The 21,388-nt window shown below is 39.6% G+C and overlaps 1 protein-coding gene across 2 annotated transcripts in view; it reads right to left on the bottom strand.

Moving 5' to 3' along the window:
• GALNTL6 (polypeptide N-acetylgalactosaminyltransferase like 6) overlaps positions 1 to 21,388 on the bottom strand; it is a 1,271,092-nt gene that overhangs the window by 69,301 nt on the left and 1,180,403 nt on the right. For both annotated transcript variants that reach the window (XM_010363999.2, XM_010364000.1), the window contains one exon: positions 12,516 to 12,737. In XM_010363999.2, the coding sequence (XP_010362301.1) occupies positions 12,516 to 12,737 (222 nt within the window). The remainder of the gene's footprint in view (positions 1 to 12,515; positions 12,738 to 21,388) is intronic.

Below are 21,388 nucleotides of genomic sequence, written 5' to 3'. Positions count from 1 at the left end.
GACTTTTTCAGTGGACAAAGCTAGAATGTGGCTATTTTCAGAAAGTAGCTGACATTGAAATTTCTAATTCAAGTTTAAGATTGTAGGATATTTGTTTCTTTAATTTTAGGTTTAGATATCTTTTTATACATGTTCAAAAATCTTATTTGTTTATAATATTAACGTACTTTTAAATTTGTGCACTTGAAAGTAAATTCCAAAAAACCTTTGGAGTTAGATAGGTATATTAGATCTACATTATTGATGACATGGTTTAGGTTCTATACATCCTTATTCATTTTGGTCCACTTATTGATTCTTGGATCAAGAGAGGTATGTTAAGTTTCTATTATTGGTATGCGTCTTTCTGTTTCTCCTTAGATTTTCAGCAGTTTCTGCCTTATGTAAGTTGTTTTCCACGAATTGCAGTCTTTGATATTATAATGTCTTTCTCAGCCTCTTTTAACTTTTTAACTTTTTTTCTCCCTGTATTCTACCTTGCTTCCTATCAAGATCTCAAACCCTGCTTTCTTATTACTTAAATTTGCCTGGCATATTTATGCATATTCTTTAATTTTTAATCTTTCTGTATCATTTTGACTTAGGTATGTCTCATATACAGCAGAGAGATTTGCCTTTTTAGTCTGAATCTTTCTTTCAGCGGATTTATATGTTTGATCTCAGCTCTGACATAGTGATTTATTACATAATTTACTGTTATCTAGAAGGTCTTTCCCCACATGGCCTGTTTTCTCTTTCCAATCTTTAGTATTTAATACTGTTTGTGTTTTTGTTCCACTTGTTGCCTTTACACTAATATTACTTACAATAGTTGAAACTTCTCTTTTTAAATTAGTGCCTAACTCTATCTTTCTCTAAGCAATACTAAAGTTGGCTATAACTATTACTGCTTTCTTCCATCCTCCCCAGTGTCTAAACACAGATGATACTGTTTTACTCCTAGTTAATGCCTATGCAACAATCAGCAAATGTATTCTGCTTTCCACTCACTTTCCCCACTTGTTACTTGTATTATTTCTACATTGCCAGATTATATATAATTTATATATCCCTCCATCCTGTGGCCAGTTTCTACTAGACCCTACAATGAGCTTCTTCAAGGAGCTCTTGATTTTCTAATGCTTCTTCTTCAGCAGATTGCTCAGAAAGGCTTTTGGTAAAAATAATCCCAGTCCTTGAATATTTATAACGGCTTTTTGATGGCCTTGTGTCTTAGTCTGTTTTGTGTGGCCATAACAGAATATCACAGACTATAATTTTTAGCAAACAAATTTATTTGGCTCATGGTTGTGGAGACTGGGAAGTCCAAGACCGAGGGGCTGCATCTAGTGAGGCCCTTCTTGCTGCATCATCCTATGGGGGTGAGAGAAAGAGGGAAGAGAGCCAAACTCACTCTTTTATTAGAAGCTCACTCCCACAATGACCTACTCCTGTGGTAATAGCATCAATGCATTCATGAGGGCTTTGCCTTCATGACCTAATCACCTCTCAAAGATCCTACTGTTCAACATTTTTGCATTGACAATTACGTTTCCAAAACATGAACTCCGGGCGACAAATCCAAATCATAGCACCCACCTTCATACTTGAGGGATAGTTTGGTTGGATATAAAATCTTTGGCTTATATTTTCCTTTCTTGAGCAGCTTTATAATACTGCTTCATTGTCTTCTGGTACAAAATGTTTATACTTCAAAGTCTGATTCATTCTTTGCTTGGACGCACAATTTTTTTTTCTTGTTTTAACAATACAACCATTTTATTACAAAGTGTTTCAGTGTTGATGGTTCTAAGTTGGATTTCCCAGATGGTCCTTTTAATACATAGATTAAAATCTTTTATTTTGAAAAGGTTTCCTTGAATTATAGTTTTATATATTAGTTGTTTTTTGTTCTCAGAGGGCTTCCTTCTTTTGGAAATTTTATGTTGAGTCTCCTTCACTTATTGCTCCAAATCATTTGACAAATTCTTTTTGTTCTCTTTTCTTTTTGTCTGTTTTATAAGCTTCATTTTCCCTTCCAGCCTCAATTTCTCTTTCTGTGCCTTCCATGGTCTCTCATTGCCTTTTTATTTCTAATATACCCTTCATTTCTGAAATACTGTTTCTTTCTTTTCTAGTTCATCCCTGAGTTTTCTCAGTTCTCTTTCCGTAAAATGATGGTTCCTATCGTTCTAGCCATCTTATTTCTGAGCAGTTCTAATTCTGATTTGTATGGTTCTTTCAAGCTTTGATTAGTTTTAAGATTGTTTTAGCTCATTTTGAAATCTTATGTTGTAGTTTTCATCTTATTTATAGCCACTTTTGTAGCATATTTTTATGTGTTGGAACTATATTTGATTCATTCTTATCTTTATCCTTGTTGGATCTCAGTATGGGCTTTTATTGTAAACTGCTGTTATTTTCCATGTATGAATGATCTCATATATAAATGAGATAATTTTCTTGGATTATTAGAGGAAGATTCCTGTATAGGGCTCTCTTCTCTGTTGTCACTGTGAAGTATTAAAAAATATGGCCTTTTTATAGGGACACTTCTCAGTCTCTTAGGGCTCAGCCTGGTTCACAAAAACTTCCTGTTCTAACTCTGTGTTGTCTGGAGTTCTAAAGGTCTTTCCTTTCAAAGTAGTATTGTTACCTTTGAATGTGTTTGTCATTCTATACTTTCTGAGATCTATCTTAGACACCTCCTTCTCTGGTTTGGAAGCTTTTGTCTTGCTGGCTTCCTCAGTGTTGTATTTCAGATTGAATTCACAGCAGATTTCTTTTTTTTTTTATAGGGGGAGGAGGGGAGAGGATGAGTCTCTGTCTTTCCAGAAGGTAGTATTTTGGAGTATTTCTCAGATATATGCAGGGTAACTCTGCATTAGCATGGTTTACATTACTGGTTCCCTATGATCTCTTTGCATTGGATTCAGCTTGGAGCCTGTGACTGGGTCTTTGAATTCCACTGGTAAGGTGCAGATTTGATTGCCTTCATTCCTGTTCTGGAAAGGCTCTTCTCCTTTTGGGAGTGAATGCTTGTTACTGATTTCTGAGTACTCTTCTTGGAGAAGTAGCAGTACTCCCCTTTTTCTTTTCTACCAATTCTTCATCTCTCCTAGCCCCACACTGGATCTGCTGCTGTCTGGTGTTTTGGTGACACTAACCCATGTTCTGTAGTACTTGAGGGATTTCTTGTCATCAGTTTTATGTAAGATCATGTCCATGTTGCTTGTTTCCTTCTTTTGCTAGCCTCAATGTTCTGTCTGGTCTTGACGATTAAACAAAATCATGCAGTTGCCATGCTTTTAGCATCAGAAATGCCAATATATTCTAAATAAAGAATATGGTAGAAAATGTGGCTTTTCTATTTCTGGCATCATTCCATCATTTTCAACAGCAGGGAAGTACTTGAGTATTGAAATTCAAAACAAAACTACAGTGGTCCCCCGTTATTCTTGGAGGATATGTTCCAAACCACCAGTGACACTTAAAAGCACAGATAGTACCAAATCCTACAGATACCATGTTTTCTCTTATGCATATGCACCTATGTTAAAGTTTACTTTATAAATTAGGCACAGTAAGAGATTAACACCAACAATAATAAAATACACCAATTATAGGAATATACTATAATAAAGTTATGTGAATGTGGTCTCTCTCTCTCTGTTCCAAAATAATATAATATCATGAAGTCCTATAATATGATAGTTGGGACCTCATAATATAGTTGGCCAAAAGTGCAGAAGGTGAGACCATGGATAATGGAAGACTTCTGTATTTGCTATAAAGTTGTATGCAATTCTGACCAAAAAAAAAAAAAAAAAAAAAAAAAAAAAAGCATAGGCAAAGAGTTTGAATGTATATGATTAGTTCTGGAGGACTAGAGTCTAAAACAAGACTTGAAAAAGCAGATTTGTCCTTCCTGGGCTAGAGATTGGTATAGAAAATTAAGCTCCTCCTGAGATTATCTTGTTATTTTAGTTTCTCTTTAGAATAGTTTACAATAGGCCATCCTTTCCAGAAATTGGCCAGGCATCATTTAGATTGGGCAATAAAATCTCAACAAAGAGCCATGCAAGCTCTATAAGAAGGAAAAGGTCTAAGGCAAGATGTAAGTGAAGGCCGAGCAAAATACAACTAGGTTACCAATTAGACAAACAGAGAACTTTGGAAATATAAGGTAAACGTTAATTCCTGCATCTCCTAAAGTCAATAGGAGGAAATGCAATCAAGTGGATCAAAAGCACAGAGGTAATTGTGACAAAATGAAACATGGAGAAAGAATTTAGCCACGGAGGCTAACGGGGAGCACCGGAGTGCTTATTTTCCCACCTCCCAAACCACGACAGACGTAGCTATGTTTCAGGTTGCTTACAAAAATCTAAGACTGACTGATGACCTTCAGGTTGCTAAAAATGTCTCTCTTGGGAATGTAAGAGACAACTTACCTTTTAGCAGCACAGTCACCACACTTCTCAGAGCTTGGAGCAGTGGCCACGATGGCCTGCTGCTAACACAGCGGCTCAATACATTGCAAGGACACTTAGAGGAATATTGGCTCTCAATTTTAAACTGCTGCCTGCCTGCAGATCATGAAAATCAAAGTTCAAACCCAATAATGCATATTGGCGTTAGTCTTAGAATTGACTCCCTGGGCTGAGTGCGGTGGCTCACTCCTGTAATCCCAGCACTTTGGGAGGCTGAGGCAGGTGGATCACATGAGGTCAGTTCAAGACCAGCCTGGCCAACATGGTGAAAGTCCGTCTCTACTGAAAATACAAAAATTAGCTGGTCATGGTGGTGCACGCCTGCAATCCCAGCTACTCGGGAAGCTGAGGCAGGAGAGTCACTTGAACCTGGGAGACAGAGGTTGCAGTAAGCAGAGATCATGCCACTGCACTCCAGCCTGGGTGACAGAGCAAGACTCCATCTCAAAAAAAAAAAAAAAAAAAAAAAAAAAAAAAGATTGACTCCCTGTTTTAAAAAATTTCACCCAAGGATCCCAGGAACCTCCCCTGCTCCTTTTTATTGGCTGTGCTATTCTTGTCCCCCAGCCTGTGGATGGTTACTGGATTTTTAAGGCAAGTTGAGGGCAATTACCACTGTAGAGGCCACTCTTAGTTATCACAGAAGCCAGCAGGTCACTTTGTCACCCCTTTGGTAGGGTGGAGGTATTCCTATGTCCAAGACTGGAAAAATTATATTGAATTGTTCCATCTATGCTAACTTTCTAAGGTTGTGGATTAGAAATTTTGCTATGATAGTTGAGTGAATTCTATTCAATTCTCTTACTTTTTCAGTCTAACATTCTCCCAGCTGATTTATTTTGGCAAAGATTAATTTTATTAATTCTATTTAAATTCTATTAATTTAGTGTCATTCTTGGAATTAGAAAGGCATAAATTTTCATTGAAAATTAAATACTAAGATGCATTTATGAGTAGGCTAACATACACTTAAAATGTCATTGACTCCTGTCACATGAATCCAGAAAAGTACATATTTATGTGTGTAAACATGTATCAAATACAAATACATATGTTTATAAAATAAACAGAAAGATAAGACAGAATGTTTTGTTTGCCAAATTTTTATATGCCATATAGGAGAAGAAAAAAAATATTGGTTAGCTCTGAAGCACCTTTGATTCTGTTATGACTTGAGTTAAATTGCCACTGTTGGGGCACTAAGATGTCCAATTTGCTCATCTGGGAATGTGGAATTAAAATTGCGGTTATTTATTTATTTATTTATTTATTTTGAGACGGAGTCTCGCTCTGTCGCCCAGGCTGGAGTGTAGCCGCACGATCTCGGCTCACTGCAAACTCCGCCTCCCAGGTTCACGCCATTCTCCTGCTTCAGTCTCCGGAGTAGCTGGGACTACAGGCGCCCACCGCCACGCCCGGCTGATCTTTCGTATTTTTAGTAGAGACGGGGTTTCACCATTCACAGGATGGTCTCGATTTCCTGACCTTGTGATCTCCCCGCATCGGCCTCCCAAAGTGCTGGGATTACAGGCGTGAGCCACCGCACCCAGCCAAATTGTGTTTATTATAGGACACTTTTAAGTTTGTCTTCATAGCCCTCTCTCAATGTTGAAAACTCAGAAAGCACAGAAATATTCGAGAGGATAATGCACTACTTTATGTGTTCTTACATTTTTCCCAACCTTGTTTTTGAGCCCCAGAGAGATGACTTAGCATAGTGTACCAGCACTCCCTCTGCCTGAGAAAATAAATGACAGATCAAGTCGAGTCTAATACAGTCTGAACGATAAATCATCTCTGAATAAGTGCTTAATTTAAAGATCTGGGTTGATGTGATATAGCACCTAAAGGACAGAGACAGTTCCCTGCATAGTTTCCAGGGAAATAGCAGGACAATCTCACTTTGCAGCTTTCCTGGTTGTGAGACTAGATTGCAGGGGAATTCAGGAAAGCTGGTTTTGGCTCTCCCAAAAGAATGCGAGGGAGCCTCACTCGTTATGCAGAAAGCGCCTGCTTTTTACTCCTGCATCACACATCAGCAGCACTCATACAGAATTTCTTGGAAAGAGACAGCATCACATCCTCAGACGGTCTTTGAGATAATGCACCTCCTAATGTTGAACTTCCTTTTGTGTAAGCTGATAGGGAAAAACCTGAAAAGCCTTGTGCACTGCGAGAACATTAGAAGAAGAAGCAGCAAGCAGGTGAAAAGAAGTTAAGAACAGCAGCCTGCAGCAGAGGAGAACTGGAATTATTTAGGGTGCCTGTCTTTGTGAATGTTCCACAATTCAGGGTGACATTAATCTTGAGGAAGGAATTCAAATAAACAGCCTAGGTAGTTCGGTATTTACATGAATTTTTAAAATAAAGATTTTTTAAAAAGTTTGCACAGTCGCAAGGTGACAAATGGATGTGCCCAGATTGGCACATTGAGGACAGTAAGCAGACACTTCTTAAAAGAATTTATGGCACTGGTTGGAAAAGACATGTTTGTCTATTTTACATCTTTTATTCCTTCTTACACATGATATTTAGAATTCTGAAGAACTCTTCTTTTTAGACTATAAAGGAGCACTCTAAATGACTTTAGGAAATTCATGAATTCTAAGGAGGAGAAGGGGAAAATAATAGGAAATTCAGTTTCTTTCATTTAGCATCTTGACACAAAAAGAGACACTCCATATGTGAGTGGTTTAAGAATAGTTTTCCACTTTAAACCTGTTCTTACCCTATCCAACATAGCATGGGGGAAAGCACATTGCTTCTATTTGAACAGCACTGAGGGCTGTTCAATTTATTCCATGGTTCAGAATCCTATTTATTCTCTCTGGGACTCATCACCTCCCCACTCTACCCACTCTCCTTGCCTACCAGAGGATGGAATGACTTCTGGAGAGTACTGCTCTATCAGATGTGACTGTAATCTCTTCTGCCTTTTAAGTAGGAAGCTGGTAGGCAGAGTTTGGAAACTGCTGAACAGAGGCTTTTAACTTTTGGAATTTCTCCTTCTTCCTCATAGGACGTCAGAACAGAATATTTTGTAACTTGTTTAACTATCAAATGGACCATAGACACAACCGTTCCTGAGAATCAGTTACCTGAGAGTCATTACTCAAACTGCCTTTCTGGCTGAGCTTTCCAAAGAAGTGGACTTTGTATGGCTGTGGAGGGAGTGAGTGCCTAGTGTGCCCTGAGAAGGCTGCACACATACAGGTGTGTGGGCAAAGCAGTGAATGGCAGGTGGGACAACAGGGAGCCAGGATCCCCCATTCATTCATCTTTCATTCATTCAACAAATATTTATGGAGCACCTACTATATGCTAGACACTATGTCTTTCTGCAAAAGAGCAGTAGCAACACAACAAACCAACAGAATCCTTGTGTCACAGAATTTACTTTCTAGTGGGAGAGATAGATGAGAAACATGATAAAAAAATAAATTGCATGGCTTGTTAGATAGTGATGGATGCTAGGGAGAAAAATAAAGGAGGAAAGGGAGTAGGGAGTGTGTAAGTATGCATGTGGATGTGTGTGGGTGTTGTTGCAATTTTAGATAGGCTGACTAGGGAAGACCTTACTGAGAAGATGAATTTTTGAGTGAGGACCAGAAGGAAGTAAGGGCGGGAGCCATATGATTTCTGAGACTGAAGGATTCTAAGCTGTAGGAATAGTAAACGCTAAGGTGCTGAGGTCAGACTGACCTGGCCTGTGTGAAGACTGGTGACGAGGCCAGTGGGCCCTGAGAGGAGGAAGCCAGGGGGTGAGGAGTCAGAGAGGAGGGTGGAGAGGAAACAACAGGGGTCAGATTGTTTACAATCTTATAGGTAAGGACTTTCATTTTTACCTAGCAGTAGATTGCAGCCAGTGAAAGCTTGGATGGAGGAGGGGTGGCCTCATCTCCGGCTGGTTTTAAGTGGACTGTGTTGAGAATAAACCGAAGCGGGGCGGGCAGAAGCAGGGAGATGAGCCAGGAGACAAGTGCAGTAATCCAGCTGAATTTGTCAGGGAAATGAGTGGCGGTTTATAGGCTGTTTATGGTCTGTAACATATCCTTTACAAGCTGAGTTCCAAGTACCAGAGCCAAAAATTGCCTCAGCACGTCATTGTTTACCCAGAATCAGGCTGGCACAGACAAGCAGGTGGAAAACTGTTCCAAGTACAAGTGCATAAAGCGGTGAGTTGCCCTGTTTCTTGGCCCAGATCTCCCATAAAGGAATCTTGTGTTTACATTGCTGGAGGTTTGTGGTTCCTTCCCATAATTGCTTGAAAAGAACCACTGAATCTGCATTCCCCTTTTCGCTTTCTCACTACAACAATAATTGACTTATTACATTTATTTAGGAACTTTGCCCATTCTAACAATTAATTTAAAGTTTATAGGAAGCTAAAAAGCTCCCTCATATATGAGATTGAATCCTGGAACAGAAAAAGAACATTAGTAAAAAAAACTAGTGAAATCTGAATAAAGTCCTGTTCAGTTAATAGCATTATACTGTTAATTACTTAGCTTGATTAAATATACCACAGTTATGTAGTAAATATAAAATGTTAACATTAGAAGAAGCTGAGTGAAGGGTATATGTGAACTTCCTGCACTATCTTTGCAATGTTTCTGTAAATTTAAAATTATTCCAAAATAAAAAGTTTATTTTAAGAAACCTTCTGAAAGGCAAAAGAAATTGCATGTGTCAACATTTTGAAAGTATTTTTTTGTCAGAGATTAAGTTGGTCGACACATATATTCTTCATTTTAAAAAATTTTTTATCTTTTTTAATGTTGTTGTTGAGACAGAGTCTCACTCTGTCACCCAGGATGGAGTGCAGTGGCGTGATCTCAGGTCTCGGGTCACTGCAACCTCCACCTCCCTGGTTCAAGCGATTCTCCTACCTCAGCCTCCGGAGTAGCTGGGATTACAGGCACATGCCACCATGCCCAGCTAATTTTTGTATTTTCATTAGAGACAGGGTTTCACCATGTTGGCTAGGCTGGTCTTGAACTCCTGACCTCAGGTGATCCACCCGCCTCGGCCTCCCAAAGTGCTAGGATTACAGGCGTGAGCCACTGTGCCTGGTCTATCCACTCTTAAAAATATTATTACCCACCTACAATTAGAAAATAATCTTTTTTTATCATTTCATTTAGATTAAGCTGCATTTCAAATCCTTCACTTGCCTCCTGCATTAAATGTACATGTTTCACTTATACTCTCAGAGATCTACTCTGCTTGAGAATCAGATACTTTTAAAAACTAGTATTTAACAGTGCAAACTGTTGTCTTTTATTGATTTCCTTTCTTCTTGCCTTCCTCCCATCCTCTATGTCTTCATTCTTGCTATGCATCACATCTTCACCGAACAAATACAACTGAATGTAACTGGCCCATAAATTATGTCCCCATTTCCTTCCTTCCTAAACTTACATATGACCTTTATTTGTTTACTGTTCTGAGGCTTTGGGGGAAAGAAATTTGCCATTGTGTTAAAAAGGAAAAAAAAAACATCTGTTGCTGGATGTGGTGGCTCATGCTTGCGATTCCATCACTTGGGGAGGCTGAGGCAAGAGGAATACTTGAGGCTAGGAGTTCAACATCAGCATGGGCAACATATTGAGACCTTGTCTCTACAAAACATTTAAAAAATTAGCTGGGACTGGTGGTATGAATGTGTAGTCTGGGTTACTCATGAGGCTGAGGTGGGAGGATCACTTGAGTCCAAGAGTTTGAGGCTGCGGTGAGCTATGATCATGCCACTGCACTGCAGCCTGTGTGACAGAGCAAATCCTTGTCTCAGGGAAAAATAAAAAAATCTAATCTTCTCAACGTCTGATTGTTTAAGCCAGAAATAATGAATGCAAATGTCTCCAGGGATAAGGCAAGTGTTGTAAAAGTATGAGGCAATCTAGGGTAATAGATATAAACACACTGGCATAGCCTACTTGGGCTTAAGATGGTTCTGATTTTGATTATTCCTGGAAAGTTGTACCTTTCCTAGAACCTCAGTGGAAGATGTGAGTCTATTTAGAAAAGGTGCTATATAAATTCAGATTATGGTTTAATCAGGTAATGTGGGAAAAATGTGACCAGTTGCAGTTTGGAGAACATAGTAACCAGTAGGAAGAAAAATTCATGTTTCCACATAAGGCAGATAAAAGATTGATGAGATTTTAGCTCTGTAGTGAATCACACAATGATACTGTGGGCTCCTCAAGTGTATTTCTTAGTCACTAGGCAGGACAGCATTTGAATCATCATAGAAAGATGACAAGCAGAACCATATATATATATGTGTGTGTGTGTGTGTGTGTGTGTGTGTGTGTGTGTGTGTTTATATATAAAACTGTAGAAGGAACTCACTTCTCATGCCCTCCAACATGTTAGGATAAGAAAATTCTTTCTGATACCTGTCTACTTCAAATTTCCACTGCTATGAATTAAGTCTGTGGTAGACAGTTAAATTAATACAAGCAGGCTAATATTACTAATATTCTAGGAAAGTTTTAATAAAATGTTTAAGATGCAAAGGATGAGACCAAATTACTAACTTGAATTAAGCAGATAATGTCAGGACGACATACACATGCAAAAACCATGAGGAGTTAGAGGGTGTAGTGGCAGGATTGACTGTCTCCTTCATCCTGGGTGTCCCAGGTATGAAGAGTGACCCTCTGAACACAACAAGCAGTGCACCTGTGACTTGAACACATCCTCTACAGGGATCTGGAACAGCTCACCCAGGACCACTGCCTGAGTCCGCTGGCCTCTCCTACCATGTCCTGGGGTAGCCTTTTCTCAGAGCTCTGCAGCCACAGATACCATCTAGGCAATGGCATCTTCTTTTAGAGACTATAAAACCAAGGACACTGATGGTACTCCTCCACAATGTGAGACAATCAACTCTTGATTTCTGAAAGACTGGAGAAGTGGGATGGTGTGAACATTTAGCCTTGATGCATTTCCCCCGATATCCTCTGCTAAGAGCAGGTTGAATGGCTAGGATAAATCCATCCTATCCAATTTTAGTCCTGCTTTAGTACACTCTATTCTATGGAGGAAGGCTATAGTAACAGTATTGAATGGAACCGAACCCAGTGCAATAGTCTTTTCTATGCCAAAAGATAGATACTTTAAATCTGGGACCTGGGGCTATTCAGCTCTTTCCATTCTATTTCCACTGAATGGAAGTGTTCAGAGGTGGAAAGGTTGGTCCTTATTTAAAGAATCAATGTGGCTGCCTGTGTCACAGTTCTGTATATTACAGAAATACATTTCTTTATGATTCTGCACAGCACAGCCTGGAGGGGAAAATAGCCAAGCCCCCTCACTGCCTTGTACTTGCATATACCAATAGCAGCAAGGCTGTGCACCAAGACAGAGGGTTTTTATCACGTATATCAGGTACCCATATTTACGCACTTATATGACAGATATATTAATTCTCTACAAAAGCCGATGGTGATTTCCCTAATCTCAAATAAAAATATTTTCTAGGTATATTTTTAAAATTCATGGTCGGGCATGGTGCCTCATGCCTATAATCCAAACACTTCGGGAGGCCAAAGCAGGAGGATCACCTGAGGTCAGGAGTTTGAGACTGGCCTGGCCAATATGGCAAAACCCCGGCTCTACTAAAAATACAAAACTTAGCTGAGTGTCGTGGTGTGCACCTGTAATTCCAGCTACGCAGGAGGCTGGGGTAGGAGAATCGTTTGAACCTGGGAGGTGGAGGTTGCAGTGAGCTGAGATCACGCCATTGCACTCCAGGCTGGAAGACAGAGCGAGACTCCGTCCCCCCCGAAAAAAAAAAAAATCATCTGGGGAATCAACAGTGGTCACTAATTCTGGGTTAGGCTATCAACTCTGAAGGCTAAGTCTAGTAATTGCTAAAAAGAGGTTGAACATTCATGTATTTCAGATGATTTAAATGAATGCTACTTGGTTGCAGGGTAAAAGTGAAGGTTTTAGCAGTCCCTCCCACCACCCGAGGCTATGGGGGAGGCACACAGTCTCCCAGGTAGGCGCAGGTTTCAGGCAATCTTTCCTCACCTCCCCCCAGGCAGCAGGCGGGGGCTCCACTGGAGGGTAGTATTTAGGCACGTCCCAGGCCACAGCAGCCATGAACCATTTGAAGTCCTTGCACTTGAGCTGTTTGCGCAGCTCCTTCTGGGCAGAGATGTCCCCCGTGGAGAGATGCCTGTACTCCGGCCGCCGCTGGTAAATGTACTCGGCAAATTCATCCATCCAGGTCTCAGCTACCCGCTTCAGGTTCTGTGCAGCAGGAAAAAAAACAAAAAAAAGTAATTTATTCATTTATTCATTCAAAAAGTGGTCTTTGTTGTACCAGAAATTAAAAAAAGAAAAGGAAAAGATAACAGACAACCTCAGGCAGCCCTGGTTGGTGGTTTACCAACAATGAGAGTTTTCGTAACTGCAAGGGGTATGATACAATTGGCCTGTGGCTTCGCACACATTTCTGCTTCTGGCATGCATGGGGTTCAATTGCCAATTGGGTAGTTAATTTATCAGAGCCAGTAAAGATTCAGCTCACTATTATATCAGTTTTCTCATTCCCTCTGTTATTTCATGATTATACATTTTTTGTTTTTTACCTAAAACTAAACGTGTTGAAATTGGAGAGAATGAGATTCCTTTCAGGTATCAAATTGCTTAAAGCATTTCCAGAAACAAGAATCTAAGAAAGAATGAGGACAAACAAGCTATTATCCTTTTCCCCCAACTTTAGAGAGATCACGGAGCATTAGTACATTTAAAACTGTGTGTTCTGATGGTCTATGTGTGCAACACAGATACCAATCAGGATTTAGTAATTGACTGCATGATGAAGTGGGGCTAAAGGAAGCACCAAGTAGCCAGTCTTTTCCACAGATATGTCCCTGGGGTAAAGGAAGCAGAAGGTCGGTCGTGGGGAATAAGCATGGATCTTAGGTGTAGGAGAGTGTGTGGATTCAGTGTAGGAAGCTCAGTCCTTTTGTCAGTTTTGGAATTGAGCAAGTTACTCATCCATGCTGGGTATCAGATTCCTCACCTGAAAATGGCAACAGTAATACATACCTGCATCACGGGGGTGGCTGTAGGATTAAGTAAAGCCACACCTGTGAAGCACTTAGAATAAGTCTCTGGCACATAATAGGTACCACAAATAGTAGAGCTATTATTAGCAGTAAAAAGAGTGCAGGATTGGAAATTGGAGAGCCTGGGTGTCGGGCTGGCCACACATTAATGGAACTGTTCCTGTGGCCTTTAGGAAAGGTGTTAAGTGAGATGAGATGCTCTCTGATGGGCCTTCAAGCTCTATGGTTCTAAACAGTAGAGAGAACAACTGCATTTGTGTAGAAGATGCCAGTTTTGATGCCTCCAGCTTAAATGTGCTGCAACACATTTTCATAGGCTGGTGTCCCATAGTCTCTGCTTCTTGTGTCCTGTTCAAGTTCTTATTTCAAGTGCTCAGTTGGTGTGAGCATTGACCCGCTCCTGTTTCTCACTTGCGCTTAGAAGGTAAAATGAGCGCAGTGGCCAGGAACTTTAATGAGATCCAGACATAAGTGACTCAAGTAAAAGCTAGTGATATGTAGGACAAGTGCTTTATCTTGAAAATGACTACAAAATCCTAATTCAGGCCTGGAACTATGCCCAGAGGTCTGCTGGATTTGGAGACACCATCATTGGTACCTCATTCCTAATAAGACTGTACATTTTCTTACTCCGCTCCACCCACTCTGTGCATTCAGCGTCTCCCAGCGGGCCTCTCCTGTCTGACCTTGTCCCTGCTCTTCATTCTCCGTGCACTCCTTGGGTGCTTTTGGGGGATGGTGGGCACCAGGAAGGGCTCTGTTAACACAGCAAGATGCAGAAAAGAGACAGAGCCACAAAGAAAGCTCTGATGTCTCAGTTCCCTCTGGGTTCCTTTCTTTCTAAGGTGCCTGGGTGCCTAGATAGGAAGATAGGGAAATGACCTTGAGAGTGTGAGAATTGTTCCCTGAGAGATTATTACTTGCCATTGCTGTGTACCCTACCATCCTGTCAGCATTGCCTGGCCCATAATGCTTTCTATTCCTTGGACTCCAGTTTACCTTAACAGATAGATGATCAGAGTCAACATGGTTTGGTAATATTCAAGCCCTTGCCACCAATTCGGAATTGCCTGATTCATTTGAGGACCATAAAGGAAACAGATGATGTCTTGAGAGTCCTGCTCTGGGATGGCACTGTGTACTACATGCATAAAAACTCAGTGTGAGTCTGTAATATCATCTTACTATTTTCATTTCATTTTGACAAACATCCTGTATGAAATGCATTCTATTTTACTTGTCCTCAGGCCACATTTTCTTTTCTTTCTTTCTTTCTTTCTTTTTTTTTTTGAGACAGAGTCTCACTCTGTTGCCCAGGCTGGAGTGCAGTGGTGCGATCTTGGCTGACTGCAACTTCTGCCTCCCAGGTTCAAGCAATTCTCCTGCCTCAGCCTCCCAAGTATCTGGGATTACAGGCGTGTGCTACCATGCCTGGTTAATTTTTTGTATTTTTAGTAGAGATGGCATTTCACCGTGTTAGCCAGGATGGTCTCGATCTCCTGACCTCATGATCGACCCACCTTGGCCTGCCAAAGTGCTGGGATTACAGTCGTGAGCCACCACACGTGGCCACCCCAAATTTTTAAATGAGGATTACAATAAAAAAAAATTAGTTGATAATATTAAAACTTTATAATCAAAATTGATTTTAGACTGTAGTTCCCATCTTTTCACCTAAACTGCAATATTAAATAAAGTGGAAATATTTAATTTTCATCAATTTACACCTCTGTGATAGGTGAAAGTGAATACAGTTGGGGAATAGCAAAAAGCAGAAGCAAATGACCCAGGAATAATGAGAAAGTGACTTTCTTAAGAAAAAATATGCCTTTAAAATTCTGGTAGCTTGCAAAAAAGATCTGTCCTTAAGGACTCTGTTGGATAAGTAAGAACTTTCAGACTATAAGTGCCATGAAGTTAGGGATAGATCTATTTATTTTTGCCTTAAAAGACCTAGCATCTTGTGTGGCTCCAGACACATGTGTGTGCTCATTTGGGCATGCTAATCATTGAATTAATGAAAGACCAGATGATGAAATGAATGTGAACAAATTCATAGTGTGCATATGTATCTATTGATAAAAGCACTGAAATGGGAACAATTAAAAACAAGTGCTGTTGCTAAATGGTAAATTTTTGTTGCTTTGGGTTTTTGAAATAGATATGGCAATTACTGCAAAACTCATAGAGGAACTAACTATTCTGGTGCAGTCAACGGGAAATGGCTCAGAGGATCATGATAAATGCTAACCAGAATAGGCAATATCAATAAGTAAAAGAGATAGGAGTCAGCATGTTGGAAAGCTGTCACCAAAGGCCAAGTAGCCTCTAGTATAGTTAACTAGGGAACTAACCAGGTAGCTCTGCATCGCTATGTCCTTTTCAAGTTGAAAGACACTAGGTATGCTGATTTCTCAAACACTCCAAAGCAGCCAGGTGCATGGCTCATGCCTGCAATCCTAGCACTTTGGGAGGCTGAGGTGGGTGGATCACCTAAGGTCAAGAGTTCGAGACCAGCCTGGCCAACGTGGTGAAACCCCATCTGTACTAAAAATACAAAATAAAATAAAATAAAAAATTAGCCCAGCGTGGTGGCAGATGCCTGTAATCCCAGCTACTTGGGAGGCTGAGGCAGGAGAATTGCTTGAACCCAGGAGGCGGAGGTTGCAGTGAGCCAGTATCGCACACTGCACTCCAGCCTGGGCAACAAAAGCGAAACTGTCTCAAAAACAAAAACAAAGCCCCCCTCCCAAAAAAACACTCCAAAGCAAGTAGTGGGATCATGGACATATCCAAGGATCATATCATATCATCGATTCCTTTTTTGTAGTTTTATAAGACATAGTAAAACAGAAATAATTGCACAGTAGAACATAATAATTGCAAAGACGGCAATAGTAAGTTTCCCTCTAGCTATGAGTGTTACGTAAACATTTAAACATAAGTAAAACATCCTAACCATTCTCTAATGTCCTCGTTGGCTCATTAGACATTTTGGATTATAGATGCTCTGTTCTCTGGAATTTACTATCAGGAGAGAAACTTTCTAAAGTGTCAATTATTACGTTCAAGGAATAGCCCTGACTTCTCAACTATCCAGGTGGCTGGCCAGATAAAATCTTTCTGAGGTCCTTATTCTGGAAATAATAAAACATTGTGTTAGTTTGTCACTGGAATTATAAATCAGTACTTAACTTTGGGGAAAACATTGATACCACAGCTGAGAGATATTGCAAACAGTTGCAAAAAGAGAGCTTCATTGGTCTTTTATAGATTGTAGAGTAAATTGACCCACTCTAGGAAATAGTACAATCATATACTCATCGGAGTTCATTGGGGTATTTATGTAGGAGCATGCATACCACACATTCACATACACAGAGATAGTGGAGTAGGAGCAAAGCAATATTTCTCACTTAAACACTTACAGCTGTGTAAACATGTGCAGAATCATGAAATGGAAACATCCAATAACAGCTTGTGCCAGAGATGGTAAAAGAGAAAATAAATCAATCTGAGTAGTCCTATCTTTCTCTGAGATTGAATGAACACTGGTGGACCTGCTAAGATGTCCAAAAAAAAAAAAAAAAAGTTATCAAGGGGAAAGAAAGAGAGTCAAGCTGAATGCTGGGAGATCTATACATGTAATTATTTACTCTTGAACTATCAGATGTTGCATCTCTAGAGGTTGCCTTATATACACAGAGCCAGGTGTTAGCTGGAGTTCTTGTTTTTTAAGGTTTAAATAAAAGTACTTTAGCCTCAAGTTGCATGTCCCTGTCCTCCTGAAGATTTCTGTGGATTCCCAGGGGTGTTCACACATTCATCCTTCACTTCGATTTTCTGTTTGTGATCCTTCTCTCCTCCTGGCATCTTGCCCCCAGCTTGCTGTCTACCTTTTGTCCTGTAGAGACTTGAATGGGGTTCACAGGTATTTTCCCTCACCTCTCAAATGTGTCTTGGTACATCAACTGGGCATAAGTTTTACTGAAGATTTTCGGGCAGTAGCTGAGACTTAGATAACAAAACAGCACAGATGATGATGTAAGATGAAGTATTTGACCCCTTGGATTCTTTTCCTTTGGCTGCTAAAGGGAATTTGGCTGTAAAGGGAATTTCTTTCTGGCTAAAATTTCTTCCTCTGTCTTTTAGCTTCCTGCCATGGTTCTGCCCAACTCAAAAATCTCTCTCTTATGTCTCTTTTGTAGGGCTGTACCAGAATGTAACAATTTCTTCTTCCTTTTCATGCCTGGCAACTCATCTTTCTCATTGTCTGTCCTTGCTTATCCTGGCCAAACCATGTTGGCTACCTTTCCATAACCAAAATGGACTGCTGAACAGGATAATTCTCCAAAAAGAAATTAAACAACTGGCCCTTGGATAACACCCCACCTCCAATTTTTTTTTAGATACAGGTTGCCCACTGCTTCAGACATTCCACAATAGGTCCCTAACGGGTATCTTAAATTTTATTCTCCTACATACAATCTCTGCTTATATAAACTGTTCTGTTCATCATCCCTGAAAAAATGCAACTACTCTCTCCACTTGTCTGTCTGTACAGGTTCTCCTGATTCAATGTCCTCTCCTATTTGTCTGATCCCACCCACTCTTTGAAACGCTTTTCTTTTTCCTTTCAGTTAGACTTGCCAGATAAAATATGTGGCACATAGTTAAAATTGAATTTCACATAAACAACGAATAATTTGTGTATTAGTCTATTTTGCGCTGCTGATAAAGACATACCCAAGACTGGATAACTTATAAAGAAAAAGAGGTTAATGTACTCATAGTTCCATGTGACTGGGGAGGCCTCACAATCATGGTGGAAGGTGAAAGGCACATCTTACGTGGCAGCGGCAAGAGACACTCAAAGTGCCAATTGAAAGGGGTTTTCCCTTATAAAACCATCAGATCTCATGAGACTTAATCACTACCATGGAAAAAGTATGGGGGAAACTGCTTCCATGATTCAATTATCTCCCACTGGCTCCCTCCCACAACACGTGGGAATTATGGGAGCTACAATTCAAGATGAGATTTTTGTGCAGACACAGCCAAACCATATCAGTTTGCAAATATAATTAATACTTGTATTATTAATGTTATATGGGACATACTTGTACTAAGTTGTTTGTCATTTATCTGAAATTCAAATTAGTGAGGCATGCTATGTTTTTACTTGCTAAATAATGGCAATCCTACTCCTGATGTATGTAATTTGCATATAACATGTGCTCTATGAATGTTTTTTAATTCATCGAGTGACCCTCTATGCAGATTCTGGCATGTCTTGTTATTGCCAATACATAAAGAATGTTTTGTTTTTGTGGAAATTATTCCAGAGAAGTTTCAAGCAGTTCTTTGCAGAGAAGCCTACCATAACACACAGCTGATACAATATAAACATACAATCCCACTGCTTTTTGTTTTCTAAGAGGTGGGATCCTGCTCCTCCTCTCTCTGTGAAGCAAACAGGGAAGCAGTCACAGAATTTAAGGAAACAGCAGGACTAATTGGTAGCTAGAGGTGAGGCTCAGCATGGCCAGAATGAACTGTTTAGGGCTTAATGCTAACCTCAGTGTGAAAATAAGTAGGTGAAGGCTTTCTGTTTCTGTACATCTGAGTTGGCTTTCATCTGGGCCCCACGTTTAGTGTGGACAAGGGAAAGTGAGAGGACCCAAACCCATTCAGGTTGGATCCAAGAGGTTTTCATATGGTGGGGATGTACCCAGCATGGGACTCATGTAAGAGACTGATAAAGATAGCTACTAGAGCTGAGGAATATATTTACTTTTTGCTGTAGAAAGCCAATGAAGGATTCTTCTACTTTAAAAATCCATGGACCTTCATCTTCTTGAATGATAAATGAAATAAAAACTGTTGTTCAGAGCATCTTCTATGTACAAGACGTTAACAGTATTCTCTATTCTTATGTCACCTGTCTGTGGTTCTTTGTCTATCATATATGTTCCTCTGTTCAACCCAAGCTGGTATTAATCTGTCCTTTCTATGTTGCTCAAATATTTATTAACACTTTCAGCCTTACATTAGAGGTCTTTAGAATTCAAGTCTTGTTTTCTTTGTGCTATCCAACACTAAATCTTTCCATAATTCTAATACTCATCAGGTCTTTGAATTGATATTTTACCAGGAACATTAAATGACATTTCTAGCTCAGTTCATAAAAACATTATTTCCAGCTGGACTGATCACTGTTAGTGTACAGTATGAGGAAAATTGATAGTTTAACTTTTCCTGCTGGTTTATGAAACTGCATAAATCTACCCACTAATTATTATTATTTTTACCAGCAACATTTTAGATCTTACTGCTAGACTATTCAATCCCTGTTCAGTTTCTCAGTGTATTATTTGGGAGTCAACTGTATCTGTATTATTTGGGCCATCTTACCTCAGTAGAGTGTTCTTATTTCTTTGTGCAAAGTGTGATTATTATATGTGTACTGGCAAGATCCTGCTTCACAAATTGTGCTTGTGTCTATTGTATTATGGTGGATTGTGTTACAGTGAATCCTCTTTCTTGACACACACACACACACACACACACACACACACACACACACACGTTTTTCCCCTGAAACTGGTGATATCTAGCAAAGCCAGTCCCACATAGAAAGTTTCTAATTTGTCAGTCACTCCTACAGCAAGGTATATCCATATCCCCTGATTTTAAATTTCTGCTTTTATTTGAATGTATTTCTTGTCTCCTCTTTGATGCTTAAGAGTGCCTTTGTGGTTCAGTAGTCCCACCCCACAGCCCTTTTATCATTGATAATATGATAATGTCATCATGGGTACAGCTCAAAGAGAATCTCTTTAAGACAGCCCCAACCTCACTACAATTATTCAGCCTAGCTCTACTTTTCTCTGATCTGAGCACTTCTTTGAAGTCAGTGGGAAACTTTCAGCATAAGGAGAGGAGGCTAATCTAGTCCTACAAAGGGAGCTTCTCTGACAGGCAATTTCCTTTTCCTTGTTCCCCAAGGCTGTGTGAGCTGTTTGTAGGTGGTTATCTTCTTTGGGCTGTCATGAACAAGGGTTAGCTTTCTCTTTGATTTTATATCTCTATCGTATCTTTGCCCAAATACTTTGGATATCTATGGTGGTGTTTATGATGGCATTTAATGTAGCCTTTAGATATAAGACAAACAAACAAACAAACAAATAAGCAAAAACCCCAAATGAGCTAACAATGTGTCTTAAAAAATGCTGGTAAGCCTAATTTTAAAATCAGCTTTATTGAGGAGTAGTTGATTTACAAGAAAACTGCTCATATTTAAAGTGAATGGTTTGGTATATGTTGACATATGTATATACCATATTAGTAGAATCATCACCACTATCAAGATAAGGGAACATTTCCATCACCTGCAAAGGTTTCTTCATGCCTTTTTGAAATCCCTTTCCTGATCTCCTTTCTGTGGCATTTCTATGTCCCCAGACAACCACTGATGTACTATTTTTCACTATAGTTTAATTTGTATTTTTTAGAATTTTATATAAATAGAATCATACATTATGTGCTCTTTTTGTCTGGCTTCTTTCACTTAGTATAAGTATTTTTATCTTTATCCATGTAGCTGGAGCTGCATGTATTCATTCTTATCGTATTCTTTTTTTTTTTTTTTTTTTTTTGAGATGGAATTTCACTCTTTTTGCCCAGGCTGGAGTTCAATGGCATGATCTCGGCTCACCACAACTTTCACTTCCTGGGTTTAAGTGATTCTTCTGCCTCAGCCTCCCAAGTAGCTGGGATTACAGGTGTACGTCACCAGATCTGGCTAATTTTGTGTTTTTTGAGTAG

Source organism: Rhinopithecus roxellana, chromosome 2, assembly GCF_007565055.1.
Source record: "Rhinopithecus roxellana isolate Shanxi Qingling chromosome 2, ASM756505v1, whole genome shotgun sequence".
Classification (NCBI taxonomy): domain Eukaryota; kingdom Metazoa; phylum Chordata; class Mammalia; order Primates; family Cercopithecidae; genus Rhinopithecus; species Rhinopithecus roxellana.
The sequence above is the reverse complement of the archived record's forward strand: the minus strand, read 5'-3'. Positions and strand labels throughout refer to the sequence as shown.